The sequence below is a fragment of the Anomaloglossus baeobatrachus genome, chromosome 5 (assembly GCF_048569485.1).
Source record: "Anomaloglossus baeobatrachus isolate aAnoBae1 chromosome 5, aAnoBae1.hap1, whole genome shotgun sequence".
NCBI classification, from domain to species: domain Eukaryota; kingdom Metazoa; phylum Chordata; class Amphibia; order Anura; family Aromobatidae; genus Anomaloglossus; species Anomaloglossus baeobatrachus.
In genome coordinates, this window is record NC_134357.1 from 466,053,854 (window position 1) to 466,066,839 (window position 12,986).

The 12,986-nt window shown below is 45.9% G+C and overlaps 1 protein-coding gene across 5 annotated transcripts in view; it reads left to right on the forward strand.

The window, feature by feature from the left end:
• The first annotated feature begins 323 nt into the window (after positions 1–323).
• RIPOR3 (RIPOR family member 3) overlaps positions 324–12,986 on the forward strand; it is a 259,002-nt gene continuing 246,339 nt past the window's right edge. The window contains exons 1-2 of one of the 5 annotated variants that reach the window (XM_075350607.1): positions 744–1,015; positions 1,145–1,232. Coding sequence is in view for 2 of the 5 variants with exons in the window: in XM_075350604.1 (XP_075206719.1) it covers positions 12,953–12,961 (9 nt within the window). In the remaining 3 variants the exon portion in view is untranslated. Of the gene's footprint in view, positions 362–743; positions 1,016–1,144; positions 1,233–12,945; positions 12,962–12,986 lie in introns of those variants that run through there. The other 4 variants (XM_075350608.1, XM_075350606.1, XM_075350604.1 and 1 more) reach the window with 4 other exon arrangements.

The following is a 12,986-nucleotide window of genomic DNA, read 5'->3' on the forward strand; positions in this document are numbered from 1 at the left end:
CTCTGCAGTGAGCAATAGCAAAGGGACCCATAGGGGATGCAGATCTGAGAATCCCAGGGATATTCTCTGAATTTATAAGATTGGAATAACCCTTTAAATATTTTTTTTCTGCTTATGTCTGAATCTGAAAAACCACTTTATTGACATAAGATTAGACAGCGCCTTAATAATTGGCCTCCAGCAGCTGGGGGAATCCCTGGAATAATTGATTACTCATTACCTCTGCCTCACTCTCTATTTTCTTCCTACAGACCACTTAATTGAGTACGCCTGCAGACGTACCTCCACCGCCCCCCACCCCGTTGGCCTTTGAGGTGAGCCCCATTATGGTGTGTGCAGAATTAAACCTGAACAGACCCCGGTAAGTCGTTGCACTTGCATTGTGAATGTGACTCTGGCAATGAAAGGGTTTACTAGCGCAGAATAAATTTCTTTATAAGGATCCGGTTTGGAGAAGGAGGAAGCTTGCGTATTTTTTTCTTTTCTTTCCCCTGGATCGTCTGTTTGTGATTAAGAATTGTGCAAAACCCAAGTAAATAGAGTAAAAAAAAAATAATCATCGTCTGCCGTCTATTCGCCAGCGAACACCATAAGCAAAAGCCGGCCTCATATGGTGCGTGATTAATAGCAGAGGGCTCCTGACAGGGCTACAAGTTCTACATGTCCTTCCAATTAGCCGCACTTTCCCAGTCGCCATGCCAGCTTTAGGGGGGTAGAGCAGGGGAGGGATCCACAGAGGGGTGCCTCTTACTCCCATCAGTGTGACAGAAGTACAGAATGAGCACCCTCCCTCCTCCTCTTCCATCCTCCTCTCCCCCCTCCTAGTTTTTCCCTACACTATGTACATTTTCATAGAAGTTCTGCCTGCTTTTGACATGTGCTGAGCTGGCTTTCATGATAAGGCTGTTATCTGCGCATTGCATGTATGACCACTCCAAATAAACAGCGCTCCATTGGAGGCCAATTCCATCCCGAGCCGGACACACGAACAGGCTGAAGCCCAGGAGAGCAATCGGTAAGTGCCACACACTATCCTTGCCCTAAACTGTCCCGGAGAGTCGTATGGGATAAGACAGTTATGGGGACACTAAAATTAGTATGATCAGCGAGTAACACTGGGCGCTTGTGACCCAATTATTCACAGATGCACTCACAGTGGAGGAACTGAAAAGCAAAACCGAGAAGTTTTAACACTTTGAAGACAGCTAGCGTCTCTGTCATTGCTTAAAAAAGTTAAGTTTTGTAACTATTAATGTAAAGTTTTGATTGCCTCCCATTTTCAGCTTATAACTAAAAATTAATTAAAGAGGTTCTGCAGTGTCTCTCATTTTCTTGAGAGACATTCAATGTAGACCATAGGATGGATTTTTTTTTTTTTTTTTTTGTATGACATGTGCCAAGTGTCCGAAGGATGCTTTTGCACAAACTTTTTAAGTCTCGGTCTGTATATGTCTCGCTACATTGAGATCTTGATGTCACTTTCTCTTTAAGTCTCGGTCTGTATATGTCTCGCTACATTGAGATCTTGATGTCACTTTCTCTTTAAGTCTCGGATTGTATATGTCTCGCTACATTGAGATTGTGATGTCACTTTGTGACATCGCAGCTGATTTCCTTTGATGACCTGCGAGCTATCATGACTGCGATACAGATCCGCAAATGTCTCCAAATGTGTTGCCGGTCATAAGTTGCACGAAATTCACTTGTCATAGACTTCAATGCAAATCTTGTCTGCGATATGCCTATTGTTTTTTTTTTCCCGCAAAATTGAAAAAGGTTTGGTCCCACGAGACCGGTTCATGAAAGTCACAGCTGCTTCCTAATGGATTATTAGAAACTGATTGTAAATTGACTGCTTATAGTTAATGGCAATGTGATTTTTAGGTCAACTTTTTGTTGGGCTTTTTTTTGTTGCAATTTTCCAAAAACACTGTAAAAATGCAGTGATTTTTACCAAATTTTTGGAAAATCGGGGAATGGTGTGAACACAGCCTCTGGCCGGTCAAATGGCACAGTGGCAGCCAATGGCCGCCAGATTGTGAAACAAAATTGTGCACCAGTTGGCCATCATAATGGAAAGAATCTCAAACGCAAGCGGACAGCCACACGGTCCAGCCATACCCTTAGGGTATGGTTCCACTTGCGTATGACTCGCGTGAGTCTCGCATCGGTATCACCCGGCACGGCCGCACACTCTACTGGCAGGAGCGGCTTGGCTACATGTATTTCCATGCAGCTGAGGCGCTCGTGTCGAGTATGGCCGTGCCAGGTGATACCGATGCGAGACTCACGTGAGTCATACGCAAATGAAACCGTACCTTTTATAAAGAAACTGCTACGCGGGACTGTACCTTTACACGATGAAGAGCCATACACCTGTGTGAGTAGTCACTTAATCCTTCCACTGATATATGGTAGCAAATTACCAGAACAGTAGGTCTGTTGCGCATGGTCCTTGAGCTGTGAGAAGTCTCTGGTGTTCCTCTACTTCATCCACCAGCACAGACGACAAAAATCGAAGCCTAAAGTGTAAAAAGCTGGAAATCCCCTGAAATGTTTTATTTTGCTCCTGAGGACGATGCCAAATGCGCAAGAGTTAGTTGCGTAAGAGGAACTTTGTGTCCTGAGAGCATTCTCTGACGCTGGTCACATTGTGTGTTTGGAGCAATGTCTTGAGGTTTGAGTGTTCATGGTGCAGCGATGGTGGTTGTGAGCACGTTGGGGCAGCATGGGCTGTGGGAGTATCTGTTATTATGTGCTAGGAGGAGCTGGGGGATGACGTAGGTGTCACAGGTGCTCGAGTCTATGGCTGGATTTACGCTGGATATCAGGCGAGAGCGCCAAGAACTCGTCTGTGGCTATAATCACATGTGTTTTACCAATCACTCATTTTCTTAAAGGAGCATTTCTAGGATATATTCTTGATAACCAAAATGCCGTACTGTATGGAAAAACTGCAGAGTAAAGTCTACGAGCAAAGGCCAAAAGATTTTTAATGTTTTTCTGAAGATTTTTATATATATGTCTGTAGTCGTAGTGTTGTTACATTTGCTTGCTATAAGTTTCTGCAGTTTTGCAATGCAATTTTTGACAGTCTCCATATGTGTACAATAACATAAGTCCAGTTTTTATGCAGGAACCACACACACACACACACACACACACACACACACACACACACACACACACACACACACACAGTATTATTTTTGTCACGCTAATCTGTGTGGACCCACTGCGTCACAAGCTGAACTTACCCTGGAGGGTTGTAACTAAGTGCCTACTGGGTTTTCGCCAGAGCCTCTGATAATGAGGATGGGCTGGGATGCTGGTAGACACCAGGTAGCACTCCAGGGCAATCTCCGGTACTGCAGCAACTGACCCAAAGGTCAGAACCGCAGGTACAGAGGGCAGGCACAACTGAGCGGGTAGTGGAGGCTGATTGGACAGAGTATGTATGGGAGACAGGCTGGACGAGCAAGCACCGGAGACAGGTAGGTCAGGTTCGGGTACACTGGCAGGCAGGACTGATTCAAGAACACGGACAGGCAGATCGGGTACAGTTTATGGAGACCAGCTGGCAGGATAGTTTCTAGTCACCGGATGGGTTCCAGTTCACAGGATGGTTTCAGGGTCTGTTATACATGTTCATGTACAAAGGAATACAGGTTTTACAATCACAGCGGTACAGGTTCAGGTACACAGCAGTATGGGATCAGGTTCACTGGAGTACCGTTTCAGATACACAGGGACCAAAGAACGTTACTAGCAGGTACAGAAACTAACTAGGAACTGAAGTTGCTCAGGCACCTCCCTACAGGGGAGTGTGCTTTAAATAGCCAGTGCCTCTCAGCCATAGGCTTGGGACACTTCCAGAGTGTGCATGCCCATTTAAGAAGCAGTGAGCGTGCTCATTGTAAAAACGTTGCCAGGAGACCTGCGCGATATGCGCAGGCCCCTGGAGCTGGGAACCAGAACAAGAGGAACATGTGAGCGGCCATGTGGTGAGTGCTTCGGAGTCCCTGCTAGGAAATGAGACAAGTTGGGCAGTGCAGGGATGCTGGTGTTTCAATTGTATTATTATAATAATAATAATAATAATATAATATTTATTTATCTATATAGTGCCATTAATTCCACAGCTCTTTACATACATCAGTAACATTGTCCCCATTGGGGCTCACAATCCAAATTCCCTGTCAGTATGTTTTTGGAGTGTGAGAGGAAACCAGAGTACCTGGAGGAAACTCACGCAAACACAGGGAGAATTACTAACTCCTTGCAGATGTTGTCCTTGGTGGTATTTGAACCCAGGACCTCAGCGCAGCAAGACTGCAGTGCTAACCACTGAGCCACCGTGCCGCCCGGTAATTGTATTGGTTTCACAGTCTTAGGCGGGCTTTGCACGCTGCGACATCGGTAACAATGTGTTACCGATGCTGCAGCGATAGTCCCTGCCCCCGTCGCAGGTACGATATCTTGTGATAGCTGGCATAGCGAACATTATCGCTACGGCAGCTTCACATGCACTCACCTGCCCTGCGACATCGCTCTGGCCGGCGACCCGACTCCTTATTAAGGGGGCGGGTCATGCGGCGTCATAGCGACGTCACACGGCAGGCGGCCAATAGAAGCGGAAGGGCGGAGATGAGCGGGATGTAAACATCCCGCCCACCTCCTTCCTTCCGCATAGCTGGCGTGAGCCGCAGGACGCAGGTAGGAGATGTTCCTCGCTCCTGCGGCTTCACACACAGCGATGTGCGATGCCGCTGGAACGAGGAACAACATCGTAACATCGGTCATTTCCAAATTATGGAAATGACCGACCCTACACCGGTGATACGATTACGACGATTTTGCGCTCGTTAATCGTATCAAAAAGGCTTTACACGCTACGATATCGACAGCGAGGACGGATGTGCGTCACTTTCAATTTGACCCCACCGACATCGCACCTGCGATGTCGTAGTGTGCAAAGTGCCCCTTAAAGAATCACTCCCATCAAAGTTTTAGTACACTTACAATTGCTTATTTTACCTTTCAACCCAGTTAATTCTTCTCTTTTCCATTAGGTCTATGACACCATTTGATTACAAACTGACTAGCTGAATCCTTTTAAAGGGAACCTGTCAGGTCCTTTTTGACCTCCAGCCCAGCAGCATTCACATGTGAATGCCAAAATTCCCTGCATAACCATCCCTGTATAATGCCATTTACTAAATCAATGTTTAAAAAAAGCATTTATAAAATGTGCTGTTCTTATGCTAATTAAGGCTTTCAACCCCTTTAAGATTGAGATCTTGGTGTGTGTGTGCTAATTGGTTGAATTTTCCAAAAATAAAACATGGATGATTTAACTTAACAAACCTAAGCTGACACTTAGGGGCACTTTGCACACTACGACATCGCAAGCCGATGCTGCAATGCCGAGCGCGATAGTCCCCGCCCCCGTCGCAACTGCGATATCCTTGTGATTGCTGACACAGCGAACATTATCGCTACGGCAGCTTCACATGGACTCGCCTGTCCTGCGACCGTCGCTCTGGCCGGCGACCCGCCTCCTTATTAAGGGGGCGGGTCGTATAGCGTCACTGCGACGTCACACGGCAGGCGGCCAATAGGAGCGGAGGGGCGGAGATGAGCGGGATGTAAACATCCCGCCCACTCCCTCCTTCCGCATATCCTACGGAAGCCGCAGTGACGCCGGTAGGAGATGTTCCTCGCTCCTGCGGCTTCACACACAGCGATGTGTGCTGCCGCAGGAGCGAGGAACAACATCGGACCATCGCATCAGCGTAATTATGGAATTCGCCGACGCTACACCGATGACACGATTACGACGCTTTTGCGCTCGTTAATCGTATCAACTAGGATTTACACACTACGATGTCGAAAGCGACGCAGGAAGTGCGTTACTTTCGACATGATCCCACCGACATCGCACCTGCGATGTCGTAGTGCGCAAAGTACCCCTTAGGGCCAGTTTCACACTTCTGAGAATTACAGTCCAAATACAGCTCATGATATCTGGACCGGTCACTGGTCTCCTGAGCTGAGCTCAGCAGCCTCATATTTGCTTTGGCCACCTGACCAGACATCGTGGTCCATCCTCGGACTGTGAATGTCATACATGTGTAACAGGTCTAAAGGTTCGTTGAAACCATCGTTCGTTGAGTGGTTCTTCTCATATGGAAATAGTGCTAAATAGTTATTGGTGTTTTTTATCTGTTTTTGGTCAGTTTTTGCCATTGGAGTTAATAAAAAATAAAACTGATGGAGGTTTCTCCAGCTTCTTCTAGAAAACTGTTAGTGAAGTATGGAGAGCACACATCTGACTGCTGTCCAATTTCTTGTCATTGACTTGCATCGGCACATTTGATCCAGGATTTGGATCAAAATCAGACATATCTCCGTGATTTGTTGTGGATCACTTGGTTCACAAAAATACACAGACATATGAATAACCCCATGGACTATATAAGTACGAGTTCTATCTTTGGAAAACTATTGTCTGAATGAGCCCTAAATGGCTGTTGGAATTGTGAGGCCTGAGTAAGGGATGTTCTCCTGGATCCTCAGCACAATCCCTCAGTCTCTGCTTCATATGTACTACACCAGTCTCCTTCTGTAGAGACGACTGACTTCCTTCTCTTGAGTATTGAATCCCCATGGAAATATACTAAGACAGGAAGATTTACCAAGTCAGGAGAGTGTCGTCTTGGTTGTAAACTGAGTTTCCTACCTCCATGTTCATAATAAAGTGACACCTATTCTTAAAGGGAATTGCTATGTAATCTGAGAGCAGCATGGTGTAGGGGAAGAGACTTTGATTCCAGGAATGTGCCACTTGCTCAGAAGCTTGAAGTTTAAATACAATCAGTGTTTTATCAACGGGAGGTTATCACTGAAGGACTAGGGGTCCTATTGAAAGATTCCCTTTAAATGGAAATATGCCTCAATGTCCACTGGTGTACATGGAAAATCCATTGCAGGTATTGATGATCTAGTTGCTGGATGCACACTTTACACTGCTGCTTTTACGTCACTTTTGCACAAGTGGGAGACTTCCGTGCCCCTGTAATCCAGAATGGTGAATGTTACGGGATTATTACTGTTCACATCTGATGGTGCTGCACAATCTGTGCTGGTAACGGCCTCTTTTGGTTACATATTCTTCTAAGAATAGATTGTTATGTGAGAGACTGTCAGCGACACCTCATTTATTATCCTCTGACTTGTTTGCTTGAGGAATCCACTGAAATGAAGTTAAAGCAGTTTAGGAAACGGAGTGAGCGTCTGTCATTAGAAGGTTCCCTGTGGGCGAAAAAGATGAACAAAGACGGAGAATCTTCTTTTATTAATAGCTATAAACTATATATTTTTAAGTGTATATTAAGCTTTGTTCACTCTTTTATTTAGTGTCATGCTGTGTCAGGTTTTTTTTTTCACTGCTGTTCTTCACATTCAATCTGATAAAATTCACAACAGAACCTCGAATGCAAATGTGAACAAAGCCCTATAATTTATATCAGAGGGATAAGCATCATTTAGGGCTGATATAACCTATATTTTATTGCATGGAGTGTGCAGTCTGATCATGATACATGTGTTTCCATATTATTGTCTGTAAGGGAGCTGTGTATATATAGTAACATTCCTCTACATAGGGGGCAATATTAAACATTTGTTGAAATCCGCTTTCCTAAAGTTCCAGGTGTTTGCATTTCCCTTGTAAAGTTTTCTATTGAATATTACATTGAAGCTTACCATATTATGGTCACTGCCGCCCAAGTGCTCCCGGACCTGTAGATCTGACCTTGTATTTGGTTTATTTGACAGGAGCAAATCCAACAAATTACCGTATTTTTTGTTTATAAGACGGACCGGAATATAGGATGCACCCCAAATTTAGATAAAAAAAAAAGGGGTCAGTCTTATCATCCGGGATGGACAGCAGCTGTGGTTGAGTGGGGTCACAGGAGGAAGGGGCGGTGCTGGAGTAGGGCGATGCTGCAAGCGGTGCGGTGGGTGTCCGAGATGCTCACTGTGGGCGGCGCTGTGTGGCAGAGAATATTCAGAAACTGTCAGTGTACCGCCCCGGGGCTCGACTGGCTGCCGAGCCGCTCGGATCCGTGCTCGTCAGTGGGTGGCTCGAGCTCCTCCCGGACCCGGGGGCCACGTCGCTCTGAAGGGATGCTGGCGCTACGTGGGGGGTGGTGTTCGGTGGGGAGGTTCACGGCCGGGGCCGCGGTTGTTTGGGGTTAAGTTCGTGACGACATCCACGGGTTGTGGTGAATGAGTGGGCACCACCACTGCCGTTGACTAGGCCTCCCAGGGACTGTGTTGTGCAGCTTGGTGTTGATCCCCTCCGTGGGCAGGGGTCGGTGGCCCCGGGGGCCCGATTGGGCGAGAAGTGCGGGCGGGATGGTGCGGTGCGATGCGCTGCCTGAGGGCACTGTTGTACTCACTATTATAAATACACCGGAGTCTCTGGTAAACCAAAAGGATGGTGGTCGGTGCCCACAGCCGGCTGCGCTTTGCCTCTTACTCAGGTTGGTCGTCCCCGCCTTTCTCCTGCACCTCCGTAGTAGAATGCTGACTTCCTTCGCTTCAGCGACGGGAGTCCGCTCCCCGGCTAGTGGATGTCGGGGGAGACCGTTTGCCCGCAGACGCTGGCCCGTGGGATCTCTATGCCTGGGCGGTGGCTTTCTATCCCCCTCGTTGGGCTGTTGCCTTCAGTCGGGACTTGGGTGGGAAAGAACCTAAGGTCCAGACCCCAATCAGTGAATTCGACTCGGTCCAGTGGCTTCTGGGCCTCGTACTGGGTCTGAGTACCCCTCCTGGTGCTCCGGTTTCCGTTCGGTTCCCCGGTTCGGTACCGGCGGGCCACTACCCTGTCCCGGTCCCTGACAGTTCCACCAGCTGCCTTCCCGGCTCCTGCAGGCAGCCACCACCGTCTGCCTCCTGGCCACAGGGTATCCGGGCTCTTACCCAGATCCCTGACAGATGCTAGTCCTCTCTACTCCACTTCACCTCCTTTCCTTCTCACTTCCCTAACGGGACTCTGTGTTTTCCCGCCTCAGGCTATCCGAGCTCCTTGGTGGGTGTGGCCAACCGCCTGCCTCCGCCCCAGGGTGTGAAGGTCAAGACCTGAGAGGGGTGACTTGGGGTTTTTAGGTTGGCTGCTGATACCTTTTTAGGGGCTGGTGTTTGTGCAGGGGGTCTACCTGTGACTACCTGGCTAGTCCAGGGCGTCACATCAGCAGTGCAGGCTTCAAAGAAATGGCGCCCGGATTCAACGCTTGTGCAGATTGAGCTATCGGATCAATGACAAGCCGAGATCTAATTTGCTCACGTGCTACCTCCAGGCGCCATTTCTCAGTCCACTGCTGGAAGATCAATGGGCCGGAGGCGGTGCATGTGCAGATAAGGTCTAGAGCCGAGAGCTCCATCTGCACATGCGCAGTCTATGGGCATCATTATTTGAAGCTCACACCGCCGACATTTTCAGGATGGGACAGCCCCCCGCAGCCAGCACAGCCCCCGCAGCCAGAACAGCCCCCACAGCCAGAACAGCCCCCGCAGGCAGCACAGCCCGCGCAGCCAGAATCGCCCCTGCAGCCAACACAACCCCTGCAACCCCCCCAGAGGCAGCACAGCCCCCACAGCTAGCAAAGCACCCACAGCATTACCCCTGCCTTCTGTGACTATTCTCCACCTCCCGGTAAACTACGTTCATAGTATAAGATGCGGATGCGCCCATAGTTTTTGGGAGGAAAAATGTGTCTAATAATCCGAAAAATACAATATCTCCCACGGTCGATTCATCTACCATCTGAGAGGGTTAATTGTCTAGAATTGTACATAATAAATTGCACGTTGTAGCACAACCAGAAGATTCTGTGTCCCACTGAATGTCCGGATAGTTGAAATCCCCCATAATAAGGACCTGATAATTTTTTGCTTTCGTTTTAACGTTGCAACTTTTCAAGTTCTAACTCTTCAGCTATGTTAGGAGGCTTATAGCAAACTATGATTAGCACTTTTTCATTATTACCCTCGCATTTTCTTGTACATAATTGCAGTATTATAGTAGTTATATTGTTGTACACAAGTGGAGAATTATAGTGGTTATATTCTTGTACATAGGGGCATTATTAAAGTAGTTGTATTCTTGTACATAGGAGCAGTTTTATAGTAGTTAGTCTTGCACATATGGGGCAGTATTACAGTAGGTATATTCTTGTACAAAGGGGGCAGTATTATACTAGTTACCGTATATTCTTGTACATAGCAGCACTATTATAGTAGTTATATTCTTGAACAGAGGGGAAGTATTATAGTAATTATATTCTTGTACATTGGGGGCAGTATTATAGTAGTTATATTCTTGTACATAGGGGGCAGTATTATAGTAGTTATATTCTTGTACATTGGAGCAGTATAATAGTACTTATATTCTTCTATGTAGGAGCAGTATTATGGTACTTATATTGTACATAGAGGGCAGTATTATAGTAGTTATATTCCTATACATAAGAGCAGTATTATAGCAGTTCTTCTCCATAGGAGACAGAATTATAGTGATTATATTCTTGTACATAGAGGCAGTATTATAGTACCGTAGTTATATTTTTGCACATAGGGGGCAGTATTATAGTAGTTATATTCATGTACATAGGGGCAGTATATAGTAGTTATATTTTTGTACATAGGGGCAGTATTATAGTAGTTATATTCTTGTACATAGGGGCAGTATATAGTAGTTATATTTTTGTACGTAGAGAACAGTAATATAGTAGTTATATTCTTGTACATAGGGGTAGTATTATAATTTTTACATTCTTATACAGGGGCAGTATTATAGTAGTTATATTCTTGCACACAGGGGATGGTATTCTACTAGTCATATTCTTCTACATAAGTTGGAATTTGAGAGAAATGTGCTCAGACCTGTTGTCACGTCCCTCACTCCTTATGGCATACAAATAAAGCAGAAGACTGCGTAGAGAAAAGTAGATGGAGAAGAAAAAGCTAGTTTAGGATATTTTGTATGTTGTAGCATTAATTACATTTATTACCGTATCATTAATGCGCATTAATAATGCCGTTTTGGTCTTTACTCTCCAATTGCCTGACTCATCTGGGTAGCACACTTTTGGCCCTCTCTAAACCCAATAATAGGGGCCCTCTCCAGGCTTTTCCTTCAGTTTATGAAGTAAACTGTACAACACAATGCAGCTCAGGATATAATTGTCTGTTTTGGGTTAGCGAATCTTGTTTGTAACGTGGTCCCCCTGGAGCATTTATGATTAATCAGCACTGAGAACACAGACTGGCAGTATTTATCCTATTCATGTTAATGCGGTGCTTGCCAATGAGCTCAGTAAATGCTAGTATTGGACAAATCCGGCGTGATTTGTTTGCAAAAATTAAAGCCAGGAAAATTTTTTGCAGGTTGGCAGCTGCCTACCAAGTGTCACTTATCCGCCACAGCGCTGTGCAATGTGTGCCAGACCTCCCAGACCTTCTCTGGGCTCTCTGTGCTGCTCTCAACTTCCAACATAAAACATTCAAAGACGGGCAGTGGCAGCAGTGACCCTAGGGGTACAGCACAATGCAGTCTTTTTTACACTCGCCCTGCCTACATTGAGCAGTGGTGTCTGTGCCAGCAATAATAAAAAATGGATTCCCTTTAAAGAGAAGAACAGGATAGGGCAATGTAAATACTTTACAGACATACTTGTTTCTTCATGGTGCTCCCTTGTTTATAATTTTTGACACATATGTAAATTAGCTCTGCAAGTGCACTGTTGGGCTTACATGTGCACTTGCAGACCTCAGCTCCTCTTCGCTATTTTCTTCTGTTACTGCACAGACAGTACTAGGATACAACTAAGATGCCATAAGTGAGTTGGCCAAGTTTTTACCGGATCCATAAACTTCATTAACTTTGTTGTTCGATTTTGATTCATGACTCACTTGAAAAATGAACATACAGTGGCTTAACAAAGTATTCCTACCCTATGACGTTTTCCACATTTTTTCATGTTACATCCACAAAGTTAAATGTACTGTATTTATTTGGGATTTTATGTGATACGAGTATACCAATACAAAGTAGCAGGTAATTTTGATCCCACCCCAAGCCACACCCGTTTACAATTTCCTTCTACCCTGACAGTTGTCAGAGGAAACTCAAATCCGGGGCTTTTCCGCTGCATTCGGGACTGATGGAGCTAGAGATGAGCAGATCGAGTCACGGCACTCCATTCCAGCGTCCAGGCCAGTGGTACTTGGCAGTTGGTACTTGGCAGTTATATGGGAGGCCTGCAAATCTCTTGCCTTCCGCGGCTTTTGATTGTCCAGGGCGCAACATCATCTGTGTGTCCTGCTCATCTCTAGTTGGGTCTAGGGATTTAGTTTGTTCATATATTCATAGCTGTAGCAGCCAGAAAATACTGTGTGTTTGTTTTCTGCAGGTGTCTACACCAAACTACACAGTCACAATCTACCCTAATTATTGCATTTTTTATGATATTTTTTTGCCTTTTCCAGTCACCCCGGGCCCAGCAACCAGAGGGGAGTACTGTGGGAGGCCCTCAAAGTGTGGGATCCATTATGCATTTTAGGGGCTAATGTAGGGGCCAGTATACAGTTGGGAGTTAATGCAGGGACCATTACACAATTTTGGGGCTTATGTGGGAGCCATTATACAGTTTGGGGAGGCTAATGCGGAGGCCATTATACAATTTGAGGGCTACTGCAGGGGTCATTATACAGTTTGGGGGCTAATGTGTGGATCATAATACAGTGAGGGAGCTAATGTGCAGGTCATAATACAGTGTGTCTTTTGTGTAATATCTACAGACGAGTAGTAGCTGGAGAAGTTTTCGTGTCGGTCTGGGCCAGTTGGAAAACACTGGAAAAGTGAACAGCTCCATCAGAAAGAATGTCAGCTGTAAGTCACTATCTATAACTGTAAT